At 42.9% G+C, this 22,996-nt stretch overlaps 1 protein-coding gene across 1 annotated transcript in view; it reads right to left on the reverse strand.

The window, feature by feature from the left end:
* Positions 1-11,106: 11,106 nt before the first annotated feature.
* The window catches only part of LOC105051254 (serine/threonine-protein kinase STY13), a 34,446-nt gene continuing 22,556 nt past the window's right edge, over positions 11,107-22,996 (reverse strand). The window contains exons 4-6 of the mRNA XM_010931603.4: positions 11,939-12,063; positions 11,684-11,842; positions 11,107-11,583 (exon numbers count right to left, since the gene is read on the reverse strand). Of these exons, the coding sequence (XP_010929905.1) occupies positions 11,269-11,583; positions 11,684-11,842; positions 11,939-12,063 (599 nt within the window). The 3' untranslated portion in view covers positions 11,107-11,268. The remainder of the gene's footprint in view (positions 11,584-11,683; positions 11,843-11,938; positions 12,064-22,996) is intronic.

Below are 22,996 nucleotides of genomic sequence, written 5' to 3' on the forward strand. Positions count from 1 at the left end.
TCGATGTGCCGGTCAGAGGAGGTTTTCTTTACTTCATTACCTTTATCGATGATTTTTTATGGTATGGATATGTGTACCTTATATGTTACAAGTCTAAGGCCTTTAAAAAGTTCAAAGAATTCAGACATCAAGTAAAGAAATAAATCAGAAAATCTCTTAATGCTCTTCGATCAGATCGAGGATGTCAATATCTTAGTGGAGAATTTTTGGATTATCTCAAGAAGCATGTCATAGTCTCATAGTGGACTCCTCTTGGAATACCTTAACTCAATGAAATTTTAGAATGAAAAAATCGAATCTTATTAGATATGGTCTGTTCCATGATGAGCTTTACAAACCTTCTTATTTTTTTTTGGGACATAATCTTTTAACTATAATTTATATACTAAATAAGGTTCTATCTAAAACTATTCCTACCACACCGTATGATATATGGCATGGTAAGAAACCAACTTTGAGTCATCTCAAGATTTAGAGTTGTCCGACCCATGTCAAATGACAATAGGTGGATAAGTTAGAAATCAGATCCCTTAGAGCTTGTTTTATTAGATATCCTAAGAAGTCTTTAGGATATTATTTCTATCTTTCAAAAGATCATAATGTGATTGTGAGTCGATATATAGTTTTTCTTGAAAAATAGTTTATTCAAAATGAAGGCATGAATAAACAAATTAGGCTCGAGGAGAAAGTCTCTAAAGAGTAGAGAGCCATGGAACCTGAGGAATCTATTCAATCTGAGTCGATCCACTCACTTCCTCCTCCACCTCGTAAGTCTAGTAGGGTTTCTCATCTTCTTGAAAGATACTTAGGTATTATTTCAGAGAATGTAGAGAAAATATTTCTCATAAAAAATAAGATATATAGAGATGACCCCAAGATCTATAATGAGGCGATATTAGATATTGACTCTGAGAAGTGGTTAGAGGTAATGAAGTCAGAAATTGATTCAATACACTCAAACTAAATCTGGATCTTGGTAGATCCACTTAAAGATATTGTACCTATTGAGTGTAAATGGATCTTCAAAAGAAAGATAGGGACAAATGGAAAGGTAGAGACCTTCAAAGCTAGGCTCATGGTGAAAGGGTATAATCAGTGCGAAAGCATTGACTATCAGAAAATCTTCTCATCTGTAGCGATGCTTAAGTCCATCTACATACTGCTTACTATTGCAGCATATTTTGATTATAAAATATGATAAATGGATGTGAAAACGATATTCTTGAATATATATCTTGAGAAAGATATATGTATAGAACAGTCACTTGGTTTCACTTTCAGTGATAGTGATCATAAAGTTTGTAAACTGTAAATATCTATTTATGGATTCAAATAAGCATCTTAGAGTTGAATGCTCATTTCAATGAGATAATCAAATCATTTGGTTTCATCAAGAATGAGGAGGAGCCATGTGTCTTTAAAAAAATTAGTGGGAGTGCTGTCACGTTCCTCATATTATACATGGATGACATTCTCCTGATTGAAAATGATATTTTCATATTAAGCTTGATCAAAGTTTGGTTGTCTAAAGAGTTTTCTATGAAAGACCTAGGAGAGATATCCTTCATTTTGGAGATCAACGTCTATAGAGATAGATCTAGGAGGATACTAGGATTATCATAGAAGATGTATATTGAGGAGGTACTGAAGAGGTTCAGCATGAAAAAATTCAAAAGGGATCTAATACCCTTCAGACATAGTATTCATCTCTTCAAAAATATGTGCCCCAATACACTGAAAGAGATTGAACATATGAGCAAGATCTCTTATGCTTCGATTATAGGGAGCCTCATGTATGACATGCTTTGTACATGACCTGATATCGTCCATATTATGAGCGTCACAAATAGATATCAATTGAATCCAGATGAAGAGTATTGGACTTCTGTGAAATATATTCCTAAATACTTAAGAAGGACTAAGGATATATTTTTAACCATTGGGAATGGGGAACTCAAAGTGTAGGGGTATACAAATTTAGATTTCATGTTTAATATTGATGATCGTAAGTTGACATCAGGAAGCATTTTCTTGTGTAATGGTGGCACTGTCAACCGAAAGAGTTTCAAGCAGACTGTGATTGCAGACTCCATTCTGAAAGCAGAGTATATCACCACATCGGAAGCTATGAAGGAGGCATTTTGGTTCAAAAAGTTTGTTGCAGAGTTAGGTGTAATGCCATCAGATACTGTTTCACTCTACTGCAACAACAACAATACCATAGCCCTAGCTAAGGAGCTAAGATCTCAGCATAAATCTAAGTACATCGAGCGGCGGTTCTACCTCATCCATGAAATTACCTTAAGAAAGGATACATCGAGGTGAAGAGAGTCGACACTACGGATAATGTGGCTGATCTACTGACAAAGTAATTGAGCCAGCAAAAGATTGAAGTTCACCTTGAGAAGATAGGACTTAGATTTATAGCTAATTGACTTTAGTACAAGTGGAAATTTGTTAGATGTATGCCCTAAGAGCCAGATTGGTTGACACTTATAAAACACTCTTAAGGCATAATTTATAAATTAACTTTGATATTAATAAAATTAGGTTATTTTTATTCACATTATGTTTATAGTGTCTATGAATCATCCATTGAGTTAATGGGTATGATAATACATATTCTCAAGAGTTAAGAATTTGAGACATGTGCTAATTTTAGTTAATTCATAAACTATTTTCGATCGTAGGATCATCATGGAGATGATGATCGATCTGAAAGATTGATGTATGATCATTTTTTTTAGATAGATGAGTCTTGAATCTATAGTATGGAGACATCGGAGCGAAAGTATAGATAGTTGTTGAGAACAAAGGTACTAAGCATGACCATTTATGAATAGTCACAAAAAAATCTACCTTCTCGTTAGTGACATGTTCATAGCTATGGTTGTGTATTTAGTTCTTTGATCTGAGGTACATCAGGTATTTACCTTAGGGGTGCTGTAGTTTGACTATACCATAACTCAGTCTCCTAGTCATATGGAGCCTTAAGGTGTATGTTGGCTGCAGCATGTTCATTGTAAAAATTGGATTGCACCAAGATGGGATCTATTGATCTTGATAGAGGAGGAGTAGTCCTATGTAGACCATGAGATTGAGTCTAATAGCTCATGGCAATGATAATATATAAGATAGAAAAGAGTTTCTATTAGATTTCACATCGAACTAGAATCGATTAATTCTATCATATGACAGTGATAAGGTTTGATAAATTAACCTTGACCTCAATCCTATCGAAACTCATGATAGAAGAATCAAATCACATGATAACTGTACCTAGAGATTTATTCTTCAGTTCTGTTGGATTACCACTATATATTGCTAGTTGTCATTGATGGATTGTAAGATCAATTAGAACTATTTTGATGATCAATAATTCTAATTGACTAAATTGGAAAGAGTTTCGATGATGTTAGTGATAAGATCACAACATATCTTACTATCAAACAAAATTGAACCTATAGAGTCACACAAACAAGGGTATTAGTCTAGGATTGCATAATTGGGCTAAATATAGTCTGATTGGGTTAGGATCAATTGAATCCTAGCTTTGGGTTTAAGAAAATCGTGCTAGCATATGGTTAAACTCATTTTCTCCTACTTGATTAGGATCCTATTGGATAGGATTTAATCAAATTTGATGCAAGCTCAAATTGGGTTCCACATGTTGGTTTACCTAGGTTCGAATTTGACCTAATTAGATGAAGTTTATGGGGGTGTCAAATGTTGGCGCCACCCAATGTTATTTGATCAAGAAGAGGGGCACACCCACATGGATTGGATCCATGTGTGTGTCGCCCAAATCAGATAAGGGGGAGAGAGAGAAATGGATAAGAATGAGATGGTTTCTTTTGAATTCAAATTTATATTCGAATTCAAGTTCGAATTCAAATTGTTTGAATTCGAATTTGAGAATTTATTTTTGTGCGTGCCAGATAGGATCTGATTTTGGTCAATCAAAATGAGGAGGATAAGGTGGTTGGGCGGCTATTTTAAATTTGATTTGATTAAGTTCTATTTAAAGGCTGCATTGTTGCTCAGTTTAAATCTAGTTCTAATCTAAACTTTCACTATGCCTCCTCTCCAATTCTTCGTGCCATCTCCCTTCCTCCCTCTGACCTCTAAGCCTATTCCATGTTCAAAAGTGTTGGACAGGCCACCTGGTGGATTCAAAGAGTCGAAAGCCATCAGTTCTATATAAAAAGACAAAAAGGCTATGATTGGAGGCTGATCGGAGCACTGCCGGAGATCAGATCGAAGACAAACCAAAGAGCTTACAAATCCATCTAAGAGTAGATGGATTGAAGAAGGAGAAAGCATCTTAGACCAGATCCGAGTAGATACCTGTAGAAGTGGATATATGCACAGCTTGACAACGAACCTCGGATTCACTGATCATTGGATTGCGGTGTTCTTCTACTTGTGCATGGTGATGAGATCACCTCTTACCTTTATTGCATGCTGATTTTATGTTTAATATATGCTTTATTTATCTGATTTAGATCTATGCATGGCATGCCGGGTCGGTGAAAATTTTTGAAATTCTGCTACCTTTAATCCAATCCGATCCGGTGCGCCAACTGATCCTTCAGTCGGACAGTGGGACGACAGCTCCGAAAGGCAACTGGGAGCTCGGGGACACAGGCTCCGGAAAGAAAAGGGGAGACCCGGTGGCGCGAGGCTGGGGGAAGGAGGCCGGGGGCTCCGGCGGCACGGCTCGAGCTGGGGATCAGGGAGAGGGGGAGATGGGGGGTTCGGTCGGTCACCAGTGAGGGGATGAAAATCGAGGATGGGGGAGGGACGAGGCTTTTAGTATGGAAAAGCTAAAAATCGAGGACGGGATCCATCGCTAATAACATATCTCTGTCACTAATAAGCTTAATATATATATATTTTTTTGCAACGGCTTGTATTTTGGTTGTCATTGTGGTCGGTAAAAATGGTTATTAGCGATGGCAAATCTACCATCACTAAAAATTATTTTTCTTGTAGCGAGTGTTTGCCGTTTAAAATCTCTCATCCTAGTCATCAACTATGTCAGCTCTTGCCTATTTTCTCCTATTATCTATGTTTTACGAACATCTATGGCTAGAGTAGCTGCATATCACAAAAAACATTATTTGTGCTCAAGAGGACCTTGATTCACTTGAAAATGTAGAGTTGGATTTGAACAAAACATATGGTCGGCTAGATCTGTGAGTTGCTGTCTTGGCTCTTCAGGCAATGGGTTTTCAGCAAACCTTAATGAAATGGGTTCCAGCTTGCATTTAAACGACATTCTTTTCAATTCTTATTAAGGAGCTTCTTCTGTTAGGTTCAGAGATTAAAGCATATATCCATTGACAGGAAGATCCTGTATCACAAGTTCTATGTGTCCTAACTAGTGAATAATTATCTGATCTTGTTTTGAAGTGGCAGGTAACGGGTGAAACACATTGTTGAACCTATATGACACCTCATGTTTGCAGATAATGTTATTATCTTACGGTCATACTAAGCCAAAGCAGACAATGCTTTCAGATGTGCTTGTACATGGTTATTGAAAATCACACCTTTGCATCTATTAAAAGGCAAAAGGGTCCAATGTTTAATATACAAACCAATATATGTGACATATTCAAACCGTAGGTAGCTTATATTGTGTGCTTATTCTAGTGCACTTCATTTGATCTTCTAGTTGGTTATGTTTCATTAGAGAGCTAATCTACGCTCTTGAAATAGAATGGCATTCTCTCCTAGCCTACGAAAGTTTATCCTCAAGTTGGGTCTCAATAGTAGAATTAATTATCCAAGATGTCAAGTGTTGTGATCATTGTTGGCCTAGTTACATGATAATTTATCGTTCACAACTTTCGAAGCACCATAAATTATAGATGGCTAATTTATGATAGTAATAATCTTGCCAAAAAGACTAGTTTTAGCTTTTTCATCCTTGTTTTAGCTCTTTTCTCTTAATATATCAATGGAGTCTTCTCAAAAATCAACTTATGTTCATCTAGATTATTATTATTATTTTTTTACATATAAAATCATGGAAGTAAATGATAAGATGATTGCAAACTAAATATCATACACAAAAGAACATGCATGTAAAATATACAGACAGACATAATCCCCGCTGTTCATCAAACTATTTAAGTTAATAGCATTTAGATTTGTGTCTAATGTGCCTTTTAGCATACATAATGTGAAGGGAGAAACATATTGATTTTCAATGTGCAAGCATCACATTAATTTTCCTGGCATAGAAGCCCTCTCGTTGCTATTACTATTATTTTGTTTTGTTTTAAATTTGTATTGTATTGCTGTAATCAGGGGTGGTTTTCCTAAGTTAAGGTCTTTTTCACTTTATAACTTAGAGAGGTCTAATTCTCTGTCACAAGTTGTTTGTGAATCATATGATGGTCATTGATGGAGGTTATATTGTAAGGCAAGACAAGTACATTTTTAATCTTCCTCAACAATAGTATAGCATCATATATGGACAACCTGAGTCGAGATCCCTTGTAGTGAACATTTTGCACTACAGAGAGTTATGTAGGTCTCCATGGCCACCACATCATTAGATTGCGGGGATGGACGACTATGAAATATCCAAAGGCAACATGCTGTGTATGGCATACAACACAGCATAATGCACCACATCCTGATCATCTCCATGATCAGGTGAAATGGTGGCCACCGAGGGCTATAAAGTTCTCTGCGGTGCAAAACATGCACCATAGAGGGATTCGTGCCCGAGACAACCTATGATGAAGAACTGTAAATTATGAGTTGGAAAGAAACCTTTATTTTCTATTCCCACTTATAGCTAAAGATTTCATAAAAAATTATCATACACATTTTACTGTTCTTGCAGTGTTGCCTCAGCCACAATTGAGAGGCCTAGTCATATTTTTTTAAAACTTGAGGAATTAAGTGCTGTATCATTGTCACCCTTCTTTAACCATGTTCTTCATCTTCCTTGACATAAATATGCGTGATGCCTTCAATTTTATCTGCTTGCCGCTCTAAAGAACGTAGCTTCAATTCTAAACTTTGCTACATAACAGTGGATATTTCTTTCTACTTCTATCTTTGAATCTTAGTTGCTTCCTTCGCCATACTTCCGAAGTATAAAAAAGAGGAAGAATAACAATCATCTACTACTAGTTATTGTTCATCACTATAATGAATAAAAAATAAATAACAAAAAACAAATACATAAAGGAGGAAAAATGATAAACCAATAAAAGAAAAAGGAAACATGCTTCTCAAGTTGTGGTGAAGCTATGCTCAAATCAGCGAGCAATGTGAAGGCTAGAAAAAAAAGGTAGAGGAAATGGAGAGAGCTCTAGATCTATAACCTCACATTAATTTTGTTGTGGACAAAGGCTCAGCCCGTCACGTGAGGAGGTATTGTCCATTCTGGTCCATGGGCCCCACAGTTTTTTTTTTTTAAAAAGACGCCTCACGTGGGAAGGATTTTTTCCTCTTTATAAGTGCGAGTCCCCTTTGACTCATAACCGATGTGAGACTATGAGTGCCTTCACATTATTAGAACCATAACAGAGTTTCCTTCACATTATTAAAACCACAACAGAGCCCTCCAGTCAAGAGGGACTCCGATGTGTATTAGTTCGAAGAGCCCCACAGTCAGCTAAGGCGGACCTCAGCCTCAAGGAATCGAGACGGACCTCGACCCCTTCTTAGTGCGCCATTATTGCGGACAAGGCCTCGGCCCGTCACGTGAGATATTGTCCGCTTTGGCCCATGGGCCTCACGGTTTTGTCTTTTAAAAGATGCCTTACGTGGGAAAGATTTTTTCTTCCTTATAAGCGTGAGTTTTCTTTGACTTACAACCGATGTGGGACTATTGGTGTCCTCCACATTATTAGAACCGCAACAAATTTTAATTTCTATTAATTTAATGTATAGGTACAAGTGGAAAAGGAAAATGCTTGTGGCATCCGATTGTCCTCTCCAAATCAAACATGACAGTCAGTTTCTCTCCTTGTTTTCTTTGTGCATCGCGGGCGGTATAGGAAATCCGATGTGGAGTGCCCCATCTTGTCCGATTGATTTACGTAATCACTGCTTTTCAATACGTATTTAATGCTTGCAATCCCATTTTTTTATTTAAAATTTTGAATGAAGAAAATGCTTCTCCTCTTTAAAAAAAATTATGACATCCTGTGTCATATTATAACATTCTGTATCAAATTATGATTTTCTACATGCAGGATATCATAATATGGTCCAAAAAATTATAAATTATTACATTATGCACGTAAAATGTCATAATATAACTCAGAAAATTATGACATCCGAGCATATTATGACATCCTGCATCAAATTATGACTTCCTGCATCTAGGATGTCATAATATGCCCGGGATATCATAAAATAGAGGGACATTTTTATCCAACTATTTTTCAATGCGAATTTAATGCATATAGTCCCAATTTTTCATTTGAAAATTTTGAATAATGAAAATGGCTCTGCTCATTGAAAAAAATTATGACATCTTACGATATATTATGATATCCTACATCAAATTATAACATTCTACGCATCAAATTATGACTTCCTGCACGTGGGATATCATAATATGGATATAATATATTATAATCTTTTCTAAAGAGTAGGGATATTTTCGTCATTTAAAATTTCAAATGAAAAAATAAAACTGCAGGCATTAAATGTGTATTGGAAAGTGATGAATACATAAACGAATAAGATAAGATGGTGTATTTCATATTAGATTTTCTACACCACCCACGATGCACAAAAAATTTCTCCTCTCTTCCATTTTGATTCTCTCAATCCCAAAAAGTATTAGGCCATTTTCTTAAGCCACGTTATATAAAGCTTTTGGAGAATAAGAAGGAATTTTGTAGCCCTTCAAAAATATTTTTTGAGATGGTACAGTGATATTTGATAAAAATTTTAAAAATTAATTTAGCTTCAATGAAACATTCATGATGACCAAAATGCACACAGATAAATCTTATATTGTATCATATTAAATCATATCATATAATATATAATATTATAAATATAATATATTATACTATATTATATCATCATATTATATTATATTATATTATTTTACTATATTACCTTCCATTGTACACTACTATGTAACATTCTTTACTGCCAGTTTGTTATTCAAAAAAATACTTTCTCAATTTATCTATCATGCACACGTTAAAGATTCATAGCATTTCAAAAATTTAGTTATCAAACAGCAAATAGTTTTTTTTTAATTTTTTTTTTTTTTCTCAAAAGGTCTACTATTAATAACAATTCCAAACATACCTACTTTCTGAATCCTTAGGGCTTGTACCAAAAATCCCATTGAATTCATAGATTGGGTCAGCAAGTATATCCTAAACATAGGCTTATAGGTTGGGTTAAACTTATATTCATATGTAGAGATTCTTTTTGCACCACGGGCAGTGTAGAACCGCGCGCACCGCCCACAGCGATTGGCTCATGCATTGGATTGGAAGAAAAAAAAAATTTTTTTGTGCACCGTATCCTGATATCATGCGTGAGCCAATCACCATAGACGGTACATGCATTCTATACTGCCCGTGGTGCACAAAGAATTTCTCTTCATATATATTTTGGTTGGTTTTGGAATGAGCTGGGCCAAATACAAAATGAATTAGAAGAAAACTTAGAATAGATTGAGATGTTTTTTCTTCCTAAGGATTCAGGCTAATCTAATGCAAAACCAATAGTCATGGATATAGGCCTTATCTAACTGATTTTACTAACTCAATTTATTAATCCAGTGAAATTTTCAATCCATTCATCCAAATAGACCTTTAACATGGCGTTATAAGAACATTTATCTTCACCAAAAAGCCATCTTCCCTTATATCTATTATTATATTTATCTCCATGCAGAATCTGGTTGAGATGGAAACCAATCACCACCTGTGGAAGGATCCTCCTATACTAGCATACACATTGTTTATGGTCTCTGAGGAATGTAAAAAAATCTCCAATTTCTACTGCGGTTGTCCTAAAATATCCTTGTCAGCAGTAAAAGTAAACAACCGCTCTCAATGCAGCTATTCTCCTTAAAAGTCGCTCCTGTGTGTTCTTCATGTGCGGGAATACAAACTTGTCACAGTAAGTTAGGATACGCTTTCTTGGGCTGTGCTTCCATATCAGCTGGGATCACTGACTAAATCTGAAGGGGCAATGATTATACATCGGCTCTTGGTTTGGAGGGCCTTCCTTAAGCTGCTTGTTAATCTTTCGAACTCAAAGGCAACATACTCCAAGGCTACCATTTTTCCCTCCTTTGGAGAGCTTTGTCGGCCATCATATGTGAATGAATTGGATCTGGATAGCCAGAACAGCTAGGCTCATTGTGAAAGATCTATCCAAAGGACCTGGATTACAGTAAATCCAACAGCTAGCAAGAACAGCTAGACACTAGCATTTAACGCATTTAACACACGAGATGCATCCGGAAATCTCATGCAAGTTAGATTTCTTTTGGTAGTTTTTTCCCCTTTTCTTTGGTTCTCTCATGCATGTAACCTTTTATTTTCTTGGAGCACTCCCGTAATTATAATGATTGGGTAATTTTTTTTTTTACAACTCTTTAGACACTCACTTAAGCTTCGCTTCTTCACATGCCATCCCATGAAACTATTGAACAAACAACCCATTAAATATAGTAGAAAATGATTGGTAGATTGATGAACTCAAAATAGTGAGAGCGGAGCATTCAGATATTTTACAGGATAGCGGCAGACTATATTGGTGTAATCCGCATGAGATCTAAATAGCCACCACAAAATCTATCATCCCTGGCCGCAAATCTACCCCATTCTTAAAAATAGTCAGCACAGCTTTATGATAATGGTTATGAGCATCACAGCCAACAGCAAAACTAGGCACAACATAACATATCCATGACCACGCCACCCCTGATTTCAGAGATGGATTAAAGCTTCACCAGGGAATTTTCCGAACCACGGATGGATTATTGCTGATTCTAATGCAGCCAGATCATATGGGAAACTCAGTAACCCTAGACACGAGGCTTCTTTCAACCTTCCCCTAGCCTTTAGCAAGCTACCCATATCAACTACCAGATTAGGTGTCAAATGTAATGTTATAGACCTTAAAATATTAAAGTTACAAAAATCAAGTGATTGAAGCCAAAGATTTTTCTCATTCATCCATGACTTACAGCATGCAGGAATTGCCTACAGCAGGATGCAACAGTTGTCCTTCAAAGTTATACTAAATTGGCAATCAGTAGCACTGGTTGAAGCAGAAAAAGAATCCCCTTGACTTGTTTTCCATATTGACCTTCGGGGTATTATCCATGTCATCTCGGATGGCCATCAATGAACTTGTCCCAGGAGATTCAGGTGGCAAAACCATATTCTCTGAAGTAAATACATGAGAAAGGACCACAGGTTCAGGAGGTGAAATCGTCGAAAGATAATGTAGAAGCATCTGCACTATTTGGCTAAAGTTTGGTCGGGAATTTGGATCTTCTTTCCAACAGGAAGTCAAGATCAAAGCCAATTCCTCGGGAAGGTTTTCTGCACTAGGCCTTGTGTTCTGGCGAAAAAAGAAAAGAAGAAAGTGTCCAGCTTCAGTCAGAATAAGAAACTGCATAAGCTGTAGAATTTTCACTATCATGAGTAACAGTTTTTTTTACTTTGAAAGCAGCTGCATAAGCTGCTTGCAGGTTAGACATGCCTTCAAATGGAAGTCGATTATGGAGCAGCTCCCATAATACTATTGCAAAGCTGTACACGTCCACCTTGTGATTGTAATGCTTCTTTTCTCCATGCCTTAATGTAACAGTGCTGTATAACTAATATAAATTTATTTAAAGTTAGATAATCAAGATAATAATCATTGAGAAAGTTGAGCAGTAATTTAATGTAGCATGCAATGCATTAAAAAGCACCTCTGGAGCCATCCACCGATATGTCCCTGTTTCAGCAGTCATCATCTCAGTTAACGTCTCCTGCCTTGCCAAACCAAGGTCAACAAGCTTCACTGTTCTTTGGTCTGCTGTTAACAGCAGGTTCTCTGGGTATGCAACAAAAATCAGAGAACTAGTTTTCAGAACAAATTCAAAGGAAAAAAAAATGCACCTGGATTTATTGTGAAGACAATGATAAACTCTGAAAATCACAGCAAGTATGTGTTAATATACAATTAGTATACCCATCTGATAAATTATCTTATAATTTGCAACAGTAGATGTTAAAAGCATTTAGCATCATCTTTTTTCAGGAAAGAGAGTTTTCATCATATATTGAAACTAGAGGATCAAATATGGGATTACTTAGTAACTCCTGTTTGCATCAAATGACATTTCTATTGCAGAAGAAGTTTTATTGAACTACCAGAGTTGAAAAGATACTGCATTTTGAGGAGGAATGTAGCTTAAGCAAATAGAGTGAACATTACTAGGACATAGAACCGGGCTAGTGGGCACCAGCAAAGGCCATGAGATAGGAAGCATGGTTAGAGAAAAATTTGTGACAGACATGAAAAGTCATATCAATCTTACTCTCTGTAAAGATACATACATTGGTGCACATTATTTTTCAATCTTTAGATTAACTAGGAATTTTCATGTGGTAGCTGTTTAGTACCTAGCAGCCATATGCCTCAACCTAGCTGCCTAGGCCTATGCATTGACAACATAGGCATAACATTCCCATAAAATAATGTCAAAAAGCCAGAAGAAAAATGGTAATTTCTACTAGGGGACAAAGGGCAATAAAATGCTTAAAAGAGCACTCCACCAAAGACTTGGGTTCAAATCCTAGAATCACTAGTATTTAGGGTTAGTAGTCTTCAAGGGCTATGCCTTGTGTAACTTATTACCTATGTGCCTCTTCCACCAGCTAAAACAACAAGCACGTGAACAAAGATATCAATACTGACTTAAATGGAGAACGATCTTGAGCAACACTGACTTTGTCTCTAAAAAAGGCGAATAGCAGCGGGGGTCAGTTGTCATGAAGATCAAATACTATGATTCTTTGATTGTCTGAGTGTCTAAGATCGTTAGAAGTTTCAATTTTATTGCAACTGATATTCAATTAACATGTATATACCTCTGATTCCAATTAATACAGTTAGATGGCAGAGATATCCTATGTAGAATATTCCATCTACAAATCCAGGTGATAAATTTGTTATGTTATATGCTTTAGACTTTTTAAAGACAATCTGCATTAGCATGTTAACATCATGAGTCTCTTCAATGCAAACTTCATAAACTATCATAAGAAGATAAAATGCTTAGAAAAAACAATTACAATGACACATATTTAGATCATTAGGGGGACAAACAAGTCCGATGACAAATAGATTTATCTCCATTTAAACATTTAATTATTAATATTTTAAGTATAAGCACAGGAGCATCGACAAAATTCTTTGGAATTTTTTCCTGCAGACCAAAAATTAGTTGATTATGCAGTGGAACAAATTCCTATGATACAAATTTGGAGAATTAGGAGGAAAAAAAAAACAAGTCTGATGACAAAGAGATTTATTTCCATGTAAACATTTAATTATTGATATTTTAAGTATAGCCACGGTAGTTGATTATGCAGTGGAACAAATTCAGATGATACAAATTTAGAGAATTAGGAGGGAAAAAAACAAGTCTGACGACAAACAGATTTATTTCCATGTAAACATTTAACTATTGATATTTTAACTATAACCACAGAAGCATTGATAAAAGTTTTCTGTGGACCAAACATTAGTTGATTATGCAGTGGAGGAAGGGTTTCAGTTTTGTTCCCAACAATCACAAGGATGGAGTGAAGAACATATCCATTTGTTAATCTCCAATGGTGTTATGGTGTAACAATGCAGTTGGTACATGATACACTATAAATTAGAAGCAATCACTGCTAAAATATGGTGTTCAAGTCATTCTCTTATTATGCTTTCACTCTCTGGATTCTCAACATTTGAAGCCCATGAAAGTTAAGATAGCCACTTAAGTCATTGGGAAAATGAGTGGAATAATTTTCAATCCTTCGTACAATTATGTGCTTGAGACTTAATTGAAAATCCATAACCATTCTTGATAGTTGTTCGGTTATAAAGATGTGCTTTCTAGGACTTTCCTAATACGAGGGACTAAAGTTGTTATATCATAATAATCTACCAAAGCAAAACCTAACCTATGTACTTGCCATCAACTTCATAACATACTTTTTTTGCCTTTCATTCTTATTTGGAGCCATTACTCATGCAACGACCTAGGACCTCACTGAAAAAGGCTAGTCGGAAGTTATTATTTGGGTTCCTTAGTCCTATACAAGTACCCAAGATCTTTCCAGCAAATAACTAATGTGGGATAAAATACACGCTGTTGCTCCTTAGATTGATTTTGATGATTACAAAGCAGTTGAAGGGGTACCAATGATTTTCACTTGAAAAAAACTTATTGCTCTTCAGGGATAAAATTGTAATTTTACCAAAACCCTGATTTGATAGTATCAAATGATAGAACAAAAGATTTGTGATCCAATGGTGAAAATTTTATTAATTTTGGACTTGTATTTTGAAAGATATGCATGATTGAAAATCATGAGTCGACCCCATGAGTCGACTCATGGCAGATGAGATGACTGGCACGCTGATTTTCCTGGCCGACACAGACTTGGTAAAACCTGTGAGTTGACCCATGAGTCGACCCCCAAGGCATGAGTCGACTTATGAGTCGACCTCTGCGGGTCTTTTTGCCAGTTTTACAGAACCATGGATCCCGTTCACTTCTGTGATGATTTTCCACAGAGGTCGACCCATGAGTCGACCCCCAGGCATGAGTCGACTCATGAGTCGACCCCTGTGACGGAATTTTTCCGCAACGACTAGTTTTTTACCCGTTTTAAATGCTTTTAATGCTCATTTAATGCAGTCTAACGGCTCTTTTTCCAGTCTAGAATGATTTTCTCTATTTCTTAAAGCTATAAAAGGGACAAAAAGGTGGGAATCAAGAATAGTATTCAAGAAGAGAGATTTTGAAAAAGGAATTTCAAGCCAACTTTTCAGCCCTAAGCAAGAGCTCATTCAAAGCTTTCAAGAAGCCTTTAATCCAAGCTCACCAACTCCTCAAGTGCACATTCTAGTCTCCATCCACCTTGAGGAAATCCAAAAAGGGTCTTCTTCTCTTGAGTAAAGTGTATTTAAAGTTATATTCGCTCATTGAAGGAGCTTTCTTTGTACTTATTTGTGCTATAAATTGTTATACTCAGTTTGAGTGATTGGTTTTGTTTTGGAAGGGTTCCAAAACAAGAGAAGGTTGATCCGAACCTAGAATCGGAGTGTATTGGGTTGGCTTGTACCCGTGAAACAAGTGGTCTAGCTGGGAATAGCTAGAGTCGGAGTTTCCGACGTTTGTATTCGGGTTGAATACAAGAATAGTAGATTGAAGTTCCCAAGTAGGAGCTTGGGGAGTGGATGTAGGTGCAAGATTGGCACCGAACCACTATAAATCCTTTTGTTTGGTGTGTGTCTAATTGCTTTTCTTTATCTCTTCATTATTCTCTTGCATTCTTGCTCTTGCTATTAGCCTTGAATTAATTCTACTCACTCTATCTATTTAGCTTTGTCAAACATTTCTCATAAGTCATAAGTTAAGCTTAAAATTTTTAGAAACCCAATTCACCCCCCCTCTTGGGTTGCATAGCTGGGCAACAAGTGGTATCAGAGCCCGGTGCTCTAGCCCTTCTTTGATCTAAACAATCAAAGAGCAAAAGATCTATGGCAACTCATGTCGGCACTTCTCTAGCCGAGGGGCAATCCACCAACCGACCTCCACTTTTCAATGGGTCTAATTACACCTATTGGAAAGCTCGGATGAAAATATTTATTCAAGCACTCGACTATGATATGTGGAGTATCATAGTGAACGGTCCTCACACACCCACTAAAATTATAGATGGTGAGGAATCAACCAAACCCGAGAAAGAATGGGATGAGGTTGATAAGAAGATGGCCCAGTTAAATGCTAAAGCAATGAATCTTCTTTATTGTGCTCTTGATGCAAACGAATTTAATCGCATTTCTACTTGCTCATCTGCTAAAGAAATATGGGATAGGTTAGAAGTAACCCATGAGGGAACCAATCAAGTAAAGGAGTCTAAAATCAACATGCTTGTGCATAAATATGAATTGTTTAAAATGGAGCATGATGAGTCCATAACTGGAATGTTTACTCGCTTTACTGATATTATTAATGGTTTAAAGAGTCTTGGTAAGTCCTATACTAACAGTGAGCTTGTAAGAAAGATTCTCAGGTCTTTACCAATTTTGGTGCAAAAATCCGCCTGCGCCGGAGAAGCTGGAGTTGAGGAAGCCGCGGTCGCCGCCGGGACCTGCAAGGAAAGTCTAAACCGGAGGTGGGGTTGCTCCGGCAAGACCCTCCGACGCTCAAGTCAGTTCTCTGCCTCAACAATAATGGAGTGCTCGAACGGAGAGTTTAGCAGAGTTTTGGGATAAGGCAAAAGAGCTTAAAGAATAACGTATCGGAGTCCCCCTTTTATAGGCGGGGGAGGCAACGGACTGATGGCGACGTTTGTAACCGCCTGGTAGTGGGCCGCCCATGGTCAGGGGAATTGATTGCGAAATATAATGGAGCAGATACGTGGGCATCACCTCGACTCGCCACGTGGAATCTGTTATGAGGGGTGGAGCAGCGTCCGTCGTCAGGAGAATCGCGTGGTATCCATCGCAGGAGGTGGAGTAGGTTCGTGGCCGTCACTGTGGCCTGCCAGGGGATAGTGGAGCTGCGCGGAGTCCGCCACAGGAAGTGGAGCAGGGCGGCTATGGCTACTGCGGCTTGTCAGGGAATGATGGTACCGCACGGAATCCGCCACAGGAAGTGGAGCAGGGTCGTGGCCGTTTTGGGGGCCTGTCAGGAGGCGTGGATCTGTCGATTGGAGCTCGGTAACGGCCGGAGCCCGATTTCTGTAGGAGTCCTGGCGGAGCAGCAGTTGATACCGAGAGCGGAGCCCGGCTCCCATGGGAGTCCGGGCGGAGCTGCGCTGATGTCGACAGTGGAGCTCGGCTCCCGTAGGAGTCCGGGCGGAGCTGCACTTGCTGATGGCGGTGGAGCCCGGCTCCCGTAGGAGTCCGGGCGGATCTGCACTGCAAACAAAGTTAAGGGTGAAATCCGGCTCTGATAGGAGTCCGGATTGAGCTTACCAGCCGTTGATACTGAGAGCGGAGCCCGGCTCCCGTGGGAGTCCGGGCGGAGCTGCGCTGATGTCGACAGTGGAGCTCGGCTCCCGTAGGAGTCCGGGCGGAGCTGCACTTGCTGATGGCGGTGGAGCCCGGCTCCCGTAGGAGTCCGGGCGGAACTGCACTTGCTGATGGCGGTGGAGCCCGGCTCTCGTAGGAGTCCGGGCGGAGCTGCACTGCAAACAAAGTTAAGGGTGAAATCCGGCTCTGATAGGAGTCCGGATTGAGCTTACCAGCCGTTGATACTGAGAGCGGAGCCCGGCTCCTGTGGGAGTCCGGGCGGAGCTGCGCTGATGTCGACAGTGGAGCTCGGCTCCCGTAGGAGTCCGGGCGGAGCTGCGCTTGCTGATGGCGGTGGAGCCCGGCTCCCGTAGGAGTCCGGACGGAGCTGCGCTTGCTGATGGCGGTGGAGCCCGGCTCCCGTAGGAGTCCGGACGGAGCTGCACTTGCTGATGGCGGTGGAGCCCGGCTCCCGTAGGAGTCCGGGCGGAGCTGCACCTGCTGATGGCGGTTCCGCCGTGGGTTCCGGCTGTGGGTATTTTATACCCAACACCAGTCCCCCTACATCCGAGTTTTGAATTTCAAACGAAGAAAGTACACAGAAGTACAGCCGAAACCGTCCCTTCGAATCCCGCGCCCCGCCGCTTCCAGATATTTTGGCATTAAATGAGCGCGTGCCGGAGTCTTTTCGAATTGGGGCGGTACGAGAGGACGCTTCGAAGACCCCGCAGGTACGCTGGCCTAGGTACGGTGCAATTATGACCCTGCCAACCGCCAGCCGCCTTCAGCCGTCTGCCACGGGGAGTGGGACACGCGTCGGATGCGGACTGGCCTGGGGGGATTCGAGATCATTATGGCGCCGGATCCCAGGGCCTATTTAAACCCGTCCTCCCCCCTTCAGGCGCCCCACTCCGTTTCTGATTTCTTGCTGGCGTCTGTCATCTCCCCGAGAGTCTGCTCTAGCGAACGCCCTCTCGAGCCGTAGGCGCCTTCCGTTTCTCGCTCCCCAGGTCCCCAGAGCAAGATAGGTTAGTGCCCACCTTCTTCTTCTTACCGCCTAGGGTCCTCTCCTCTTTTCACTCTTTTGTGTCTTCTCCTGGGTTGACCTCCGGCGTCTCCCTCCCTTCTCGGCTTGCTTTTCTAGGGCCCTTTAGGTTCTCCCCCAAAGAAAAATGTCTTCCGATTCTTCTGCCCCCGTAAGTTCTGGGAGTTCTTCTGCTTCAAACCCCCAGGCCCCTGTCTCTGCAGACGAACCCGCGTTCGGGGCAGGGCCTCGCCCGGTTTTCGCTCCGGGCGCCATTCCTTGTTCGTCGACTCCGGACGAACTTCTCCTGATAAGGGCTCGGTACGGGGTCCCTTCAGAGTACGATCTGGAGCTTCCTGGCCCCTCTGACCGGGCCAGCGTTCCCCCTCCTGGTCGCTTTTGTTTGTACCAGGAGGCATTCCGTGCCGGACTCCGGCTTCCGCTTCCTGCTTTTGTTGCCGCCTTCTTTCGTTTCTTAGACATTTCTCTCGCCTCTGTCGCCCCGAATTCCTTTAGATTTTTGATAGGGTTTCTCTCCCTCTGTCATATAGCCGAGGTCCAGCCTTCCCTCTCCCTGTTCAGACATTTCTACACCTTCAAACGCCATCCTTCAGCGAAGGACTGGTGGTACTTCTCCCCCCAGTTCGGTAAGAAGGGGTTGCTGAAGGGCGCCCCTTCTTCGATTCACAACTGGAAGGGAAAATTTCTCTTCATTTACTGTCCGACCCTGGAACTGGGCCTGCCCCCTTGGGGGTCTCTGAGGGATTCCGTCCGCCGGGCTCCCAGCCTGGGAGAGGACGATCTTCAGGCCGCCCAGAAGCTCCTGAGCTACCCCGCTCCTTCCCTTCCAAACCTACTGAGGGAGCAGCTTCTTTTCAACATCGGCCTGAGCCCTCAGGATCCAGCAAGTATATATCTTTTCTTTTCTTGCCTTCTTCTTCCCTCTCTTTCTTCCTCTCTCTTTTTTCCTCTTTTCTCTTTCTTTTCTTTTTCTTCTTCTCTTTCTCTTTTTTTTTTTTTTTTTTTTTTTTTTTTTTGACTCTGGACTGATCGGTGCCGCTTTTTCCTTCTTCTTTTCTTTCCCTTTTTTTTTTTTTTTTTTTTTTTAGCAATGGACGCCGACGCCACACGAATGCTCGCCAAGGCTATGAGAGCCCAGAAAAGGAAGGGCGCGACGACCTCTGGCTCGGCGAAGAGGGCCAGGATGGAGGAGACGAGCTTGGCTGCGCCCGTCCAGGCGACCCCGGCAATCGACATTCCTTCGGATGCCGAGCCAGCGGCCCCCCGGGCTCCCCCAAGGAGCCCGCCGACCGGGGTCCCCATTCCGGAGGTCCGCCCAGCGGAGGCGCCCGTCGCGGGGAGGAGGAGAAAGTCGGTGGCCCACAGGCCGAGCAGCCACCGAGCCGCCGCAGACGAGTCCATCTGCTCCGAGGGGGGATCGGAGAACCCCTTCAACGACAAGGCTCTGATCCGTCGGCTGCTCGATGGTTGCATTCTGTCCGATGTCGTGGAGAGGATCGACCGTGCCGATCCCGAGCAGCGGGCCTGGGACACCTTGGGGTCCTTTTTTGAGGTAAGCGGATTTTTACTGGCACAGTTGCTCGGTCTTCGTTGTGATTCTCTATCTGTCCTTGCAGATCGGGCACCAGCTCTTCGCCTATGTCGAGGCGTCGGGCCGCATGAGAAGGGATCTTCTGCGGGCGGAGGAGTGCTGTCAAGACGAGGTTGCTCGTCTTCAAGCGAAGACGGCCGAGGTGGCCGCCCTCCGGGAGGCCCTGGAGAGGGAGAGACAAGACCGGGAAGAGGAAAGACGAGCCCGGGAGGAGGAGAGGCGAAGCCTGGAGGAGTTGGCAAGGAAGGCGGAGGCCGAGGTCGCCCATCTGGCCGAGCAAACTCCGGTTCTGGTCTCGGAGGCCAGGACCCTTGCGGTGGAGGAGTTCAAGGCCTCCGCGGAGATGAGGGAGCTGAACGTCCAATTCGGCCTGGAGGCGTTTACCAAGGGGTTCGAGCTCTGCCGAGAGAGGGTGGCCAGTAGATACCCCGACCTTGATCTCGGCTTTTTGGAGGAATCTGACGACGAGGCCGCCCCTTCGTCCGCTGCTACCGCAGTCGCACCCCCCGCGCCGAGCTCTCCACCCCCCGCCCCCGAGGTCTGAGACCTCCGATCTTGTATCTTTCTTTCGTCGCCATATTTCCTTTCCGCTTGTCTTCAAAATTAATCAATAAAGTCGAATTTCTTATTGTGGATGGTCTTTCCTTCCCCCTGCTCCTTCTTCTCTGCCTTTCTTCTCGTAATGAGCTTGGTCTTTGACGTTTGCATCTTCCGATGGCAGCGTCCCGCCGAAGCACTCCCCTTGCCCCTGGGGGTTCCGCTGAAGTCAACTATCCAACGGCTCAAAAAGGAGGTCCTCCACCTGACGAAGAAGTTGAAAAAGTCGGAGGACGAGCTCCGCAAGTCGAAAAAATGTTATTCCGAGGCCGCCGCTGAGGCCGCCCACTTCAGGAGTCTCCAAGTGAAGGAAATCATGGACTACAGCCGGAGGAAGGCGAACTTCGCAAAGGAGCTCGAGGAATGCACGAAGAGCGCCAGCGACCGAACTTGGGCTCAAGAAGCCAGGATCAGCGCCCTTAAGGTGGAGCTGTCAGCTGCGAAGAGGAGGATCGGCCAGCTGGAAGGGAACTCATCCCGGCTCACAGCGCGGGATGAGCAGATATGGTCACAAAAAGTTTCTGACCTTCAGAAGCAGCTTCAAGATGCTGAGATGAGCCATGATGTGCAGCGTGCCAGCTGGCGCCGGCAGGTAGAAGAGTATAAAGGGAGATTCCGTCAAGCGGCGGACGAGGTCGTTCGTCTCCAGAGGCAGCTGGTTACTAGGGCGCAGCTTACTAACGCCCAAGATACCGAAGAGCTCCACGCCCTGAGAGGCACCGTCGAGGGGATTTCTGTCTCCCTTGGGGAGAAGACAGTCGAGCTGCAACAAGTAAAAATTCAACTGGGGCTTGAGCGGAAGGCCGTCGCGGACGCAGAGGCGGAGTCCGAAGTTTTGCGGAAGTGGCATCGGGAAGCGGAGGCTGAGAGCCGGCGACTTCGTCAGGCGCTCCAGGATATGCTGCAAAAGAAGGAAGAACTAGAGGAAACGGTGGAGAGCCTGAGGCAGTCCTGGTTGGGGGATGGAGGTGATCACCCTAGGTTAGAGGGAGCAGGACCTCCTTAGAGTTCTTTTGTAGTCACCCCCTTTTTGTAGCTGCCCCTTTTTCTTTTTTCTTGTCGTTTTGTCCCTCTTTCTCTGACCGTCCTGGTCCTGTAGTACATATATCGAAAATGAGGAAAAAGCTCTTTGTGTTACCTTGTCCGCGCGTAGCACCGATATTGTCGTTCGTTGACCCTCTCTCGTCGTTTGGCCTGTTTGGCTTAGAGGTCGTCGTGGGAAGGGGCTCTTCCCTTTCTTCTGATCTCGTCATGTGGCCAAGCCTCGCCACCGTTTTTGATCCTTGCTGGCGAAGCAGCGGATGGAGCCCGACTTTCTCAGGAGCCCGGGCGAAATCTTTCTTGGCGGCGGAACCCGGCTCCCGTAGGAGTCCGGTGAAGCTTTTCGCGGAACCCGGCTCCCGTAGGAGTCCGGGTGAAGCTTATCTTGGCGGCGGAGCCCGACTCCCGTAGGAGTCCGGGCGAAGCTTATCTTGGCGGCGGAGCCCGGCTCCTGTAGGAGCCCGGGTGAAGCTTATCTTGGCGGCGGAGCCCGGCTCCCGTAGGAGTCCGGACAAAGCTTATCTTGGCGGCGGAGCCCGGCTCCCGTAGGAGTCCGGATGAACTCTCCTTTGGCGTAGAGACCCAGCTCCCGTAGGAGTCCGGGTGAACTCTTCTTTGGCGGCGGAACCCGGCTCCTGTAGGAGCCCGGGTGAAGCTTATCTTGGCGGCGGAGCCCGGCTCCCGTAGGAGTCCGGATGAACTCTCCTTTGGCGTAGAGACCCGGCTCCCGTAGGAGTCCGGGTGAACTCTTCTTTGGCGGCGGAACCCGGCCTCTATAGGAGCCCGGGTGAAGCTTATCTTGGCGGCGGAGCCCGGCTCCCGTAGGAGTCCGGGCGAAGCTTACCTTGGCGGCGGAACCCGGCTCCTGGCTCCCGTTGGAGCCCAGACCTTCCACTTGCTCATGTCAGGACGAGGTTCTCCTCCTGTTCCTGTCAGGCCGTGGGGGCACGTTAGGGCGTTGTAAGGCCTCTCCCCCCATCCGGTCTAAAGGAACCGGGCCTTCGACTTTGCTCAAGTTAGGGCGAGGTTCTCCTCCTGTCCCTAACAGGGCCGTGGGGGCACATCAGGGCGTTGTAAGGCCTCTCCCCCCATCCGGTCTAAAGGAACCGGGCCTTCGACTTTGCTCAAGTTAGGGCGAGGTTCTCCTCCTGTCCCTAACAGGGCCGTGGGGGCACATCAGGGCGTTGTAAGGCCTCTCCCCCCATCCGGTCTAAAGGAACCGGGCCTTCGACTTTGCTCAAGTTAGGGCGAGGTTCTCCTCCTGTCCCTAACAGGGCTGTGGGGGCACATTAGGGCGTTGTAAGGCCTCTCCCCCCATCCGGTCTAAAGAACCGGGCCTTTGACTTTGCTCAATGTCAGGACGAGGTTCTCCTCCTGTTCCTACATGGCTTGTGGGGGCACATTAGGGCGTTGTAGGGCCTCTCCCCCCATCCGGTCTAAAAGAACCGGGCCTTTGACTTTGCTCATGT

Source organism: Elaeis guineensis, chromosome 9 (genome assembly GCF_000442705.2).
Source record: "Elaeis guineensis isolate ETL-2024a chromosome 9, EG11, whole genome shotgun sequence".
In the NCBI taxonomy this organism is placed as follows: Eukaryota; Viridiplantae; Streptophyta; class Magnoliopsida; order Arecales; family Arecaceae; genus Elaeis; species Elaeis guineensis.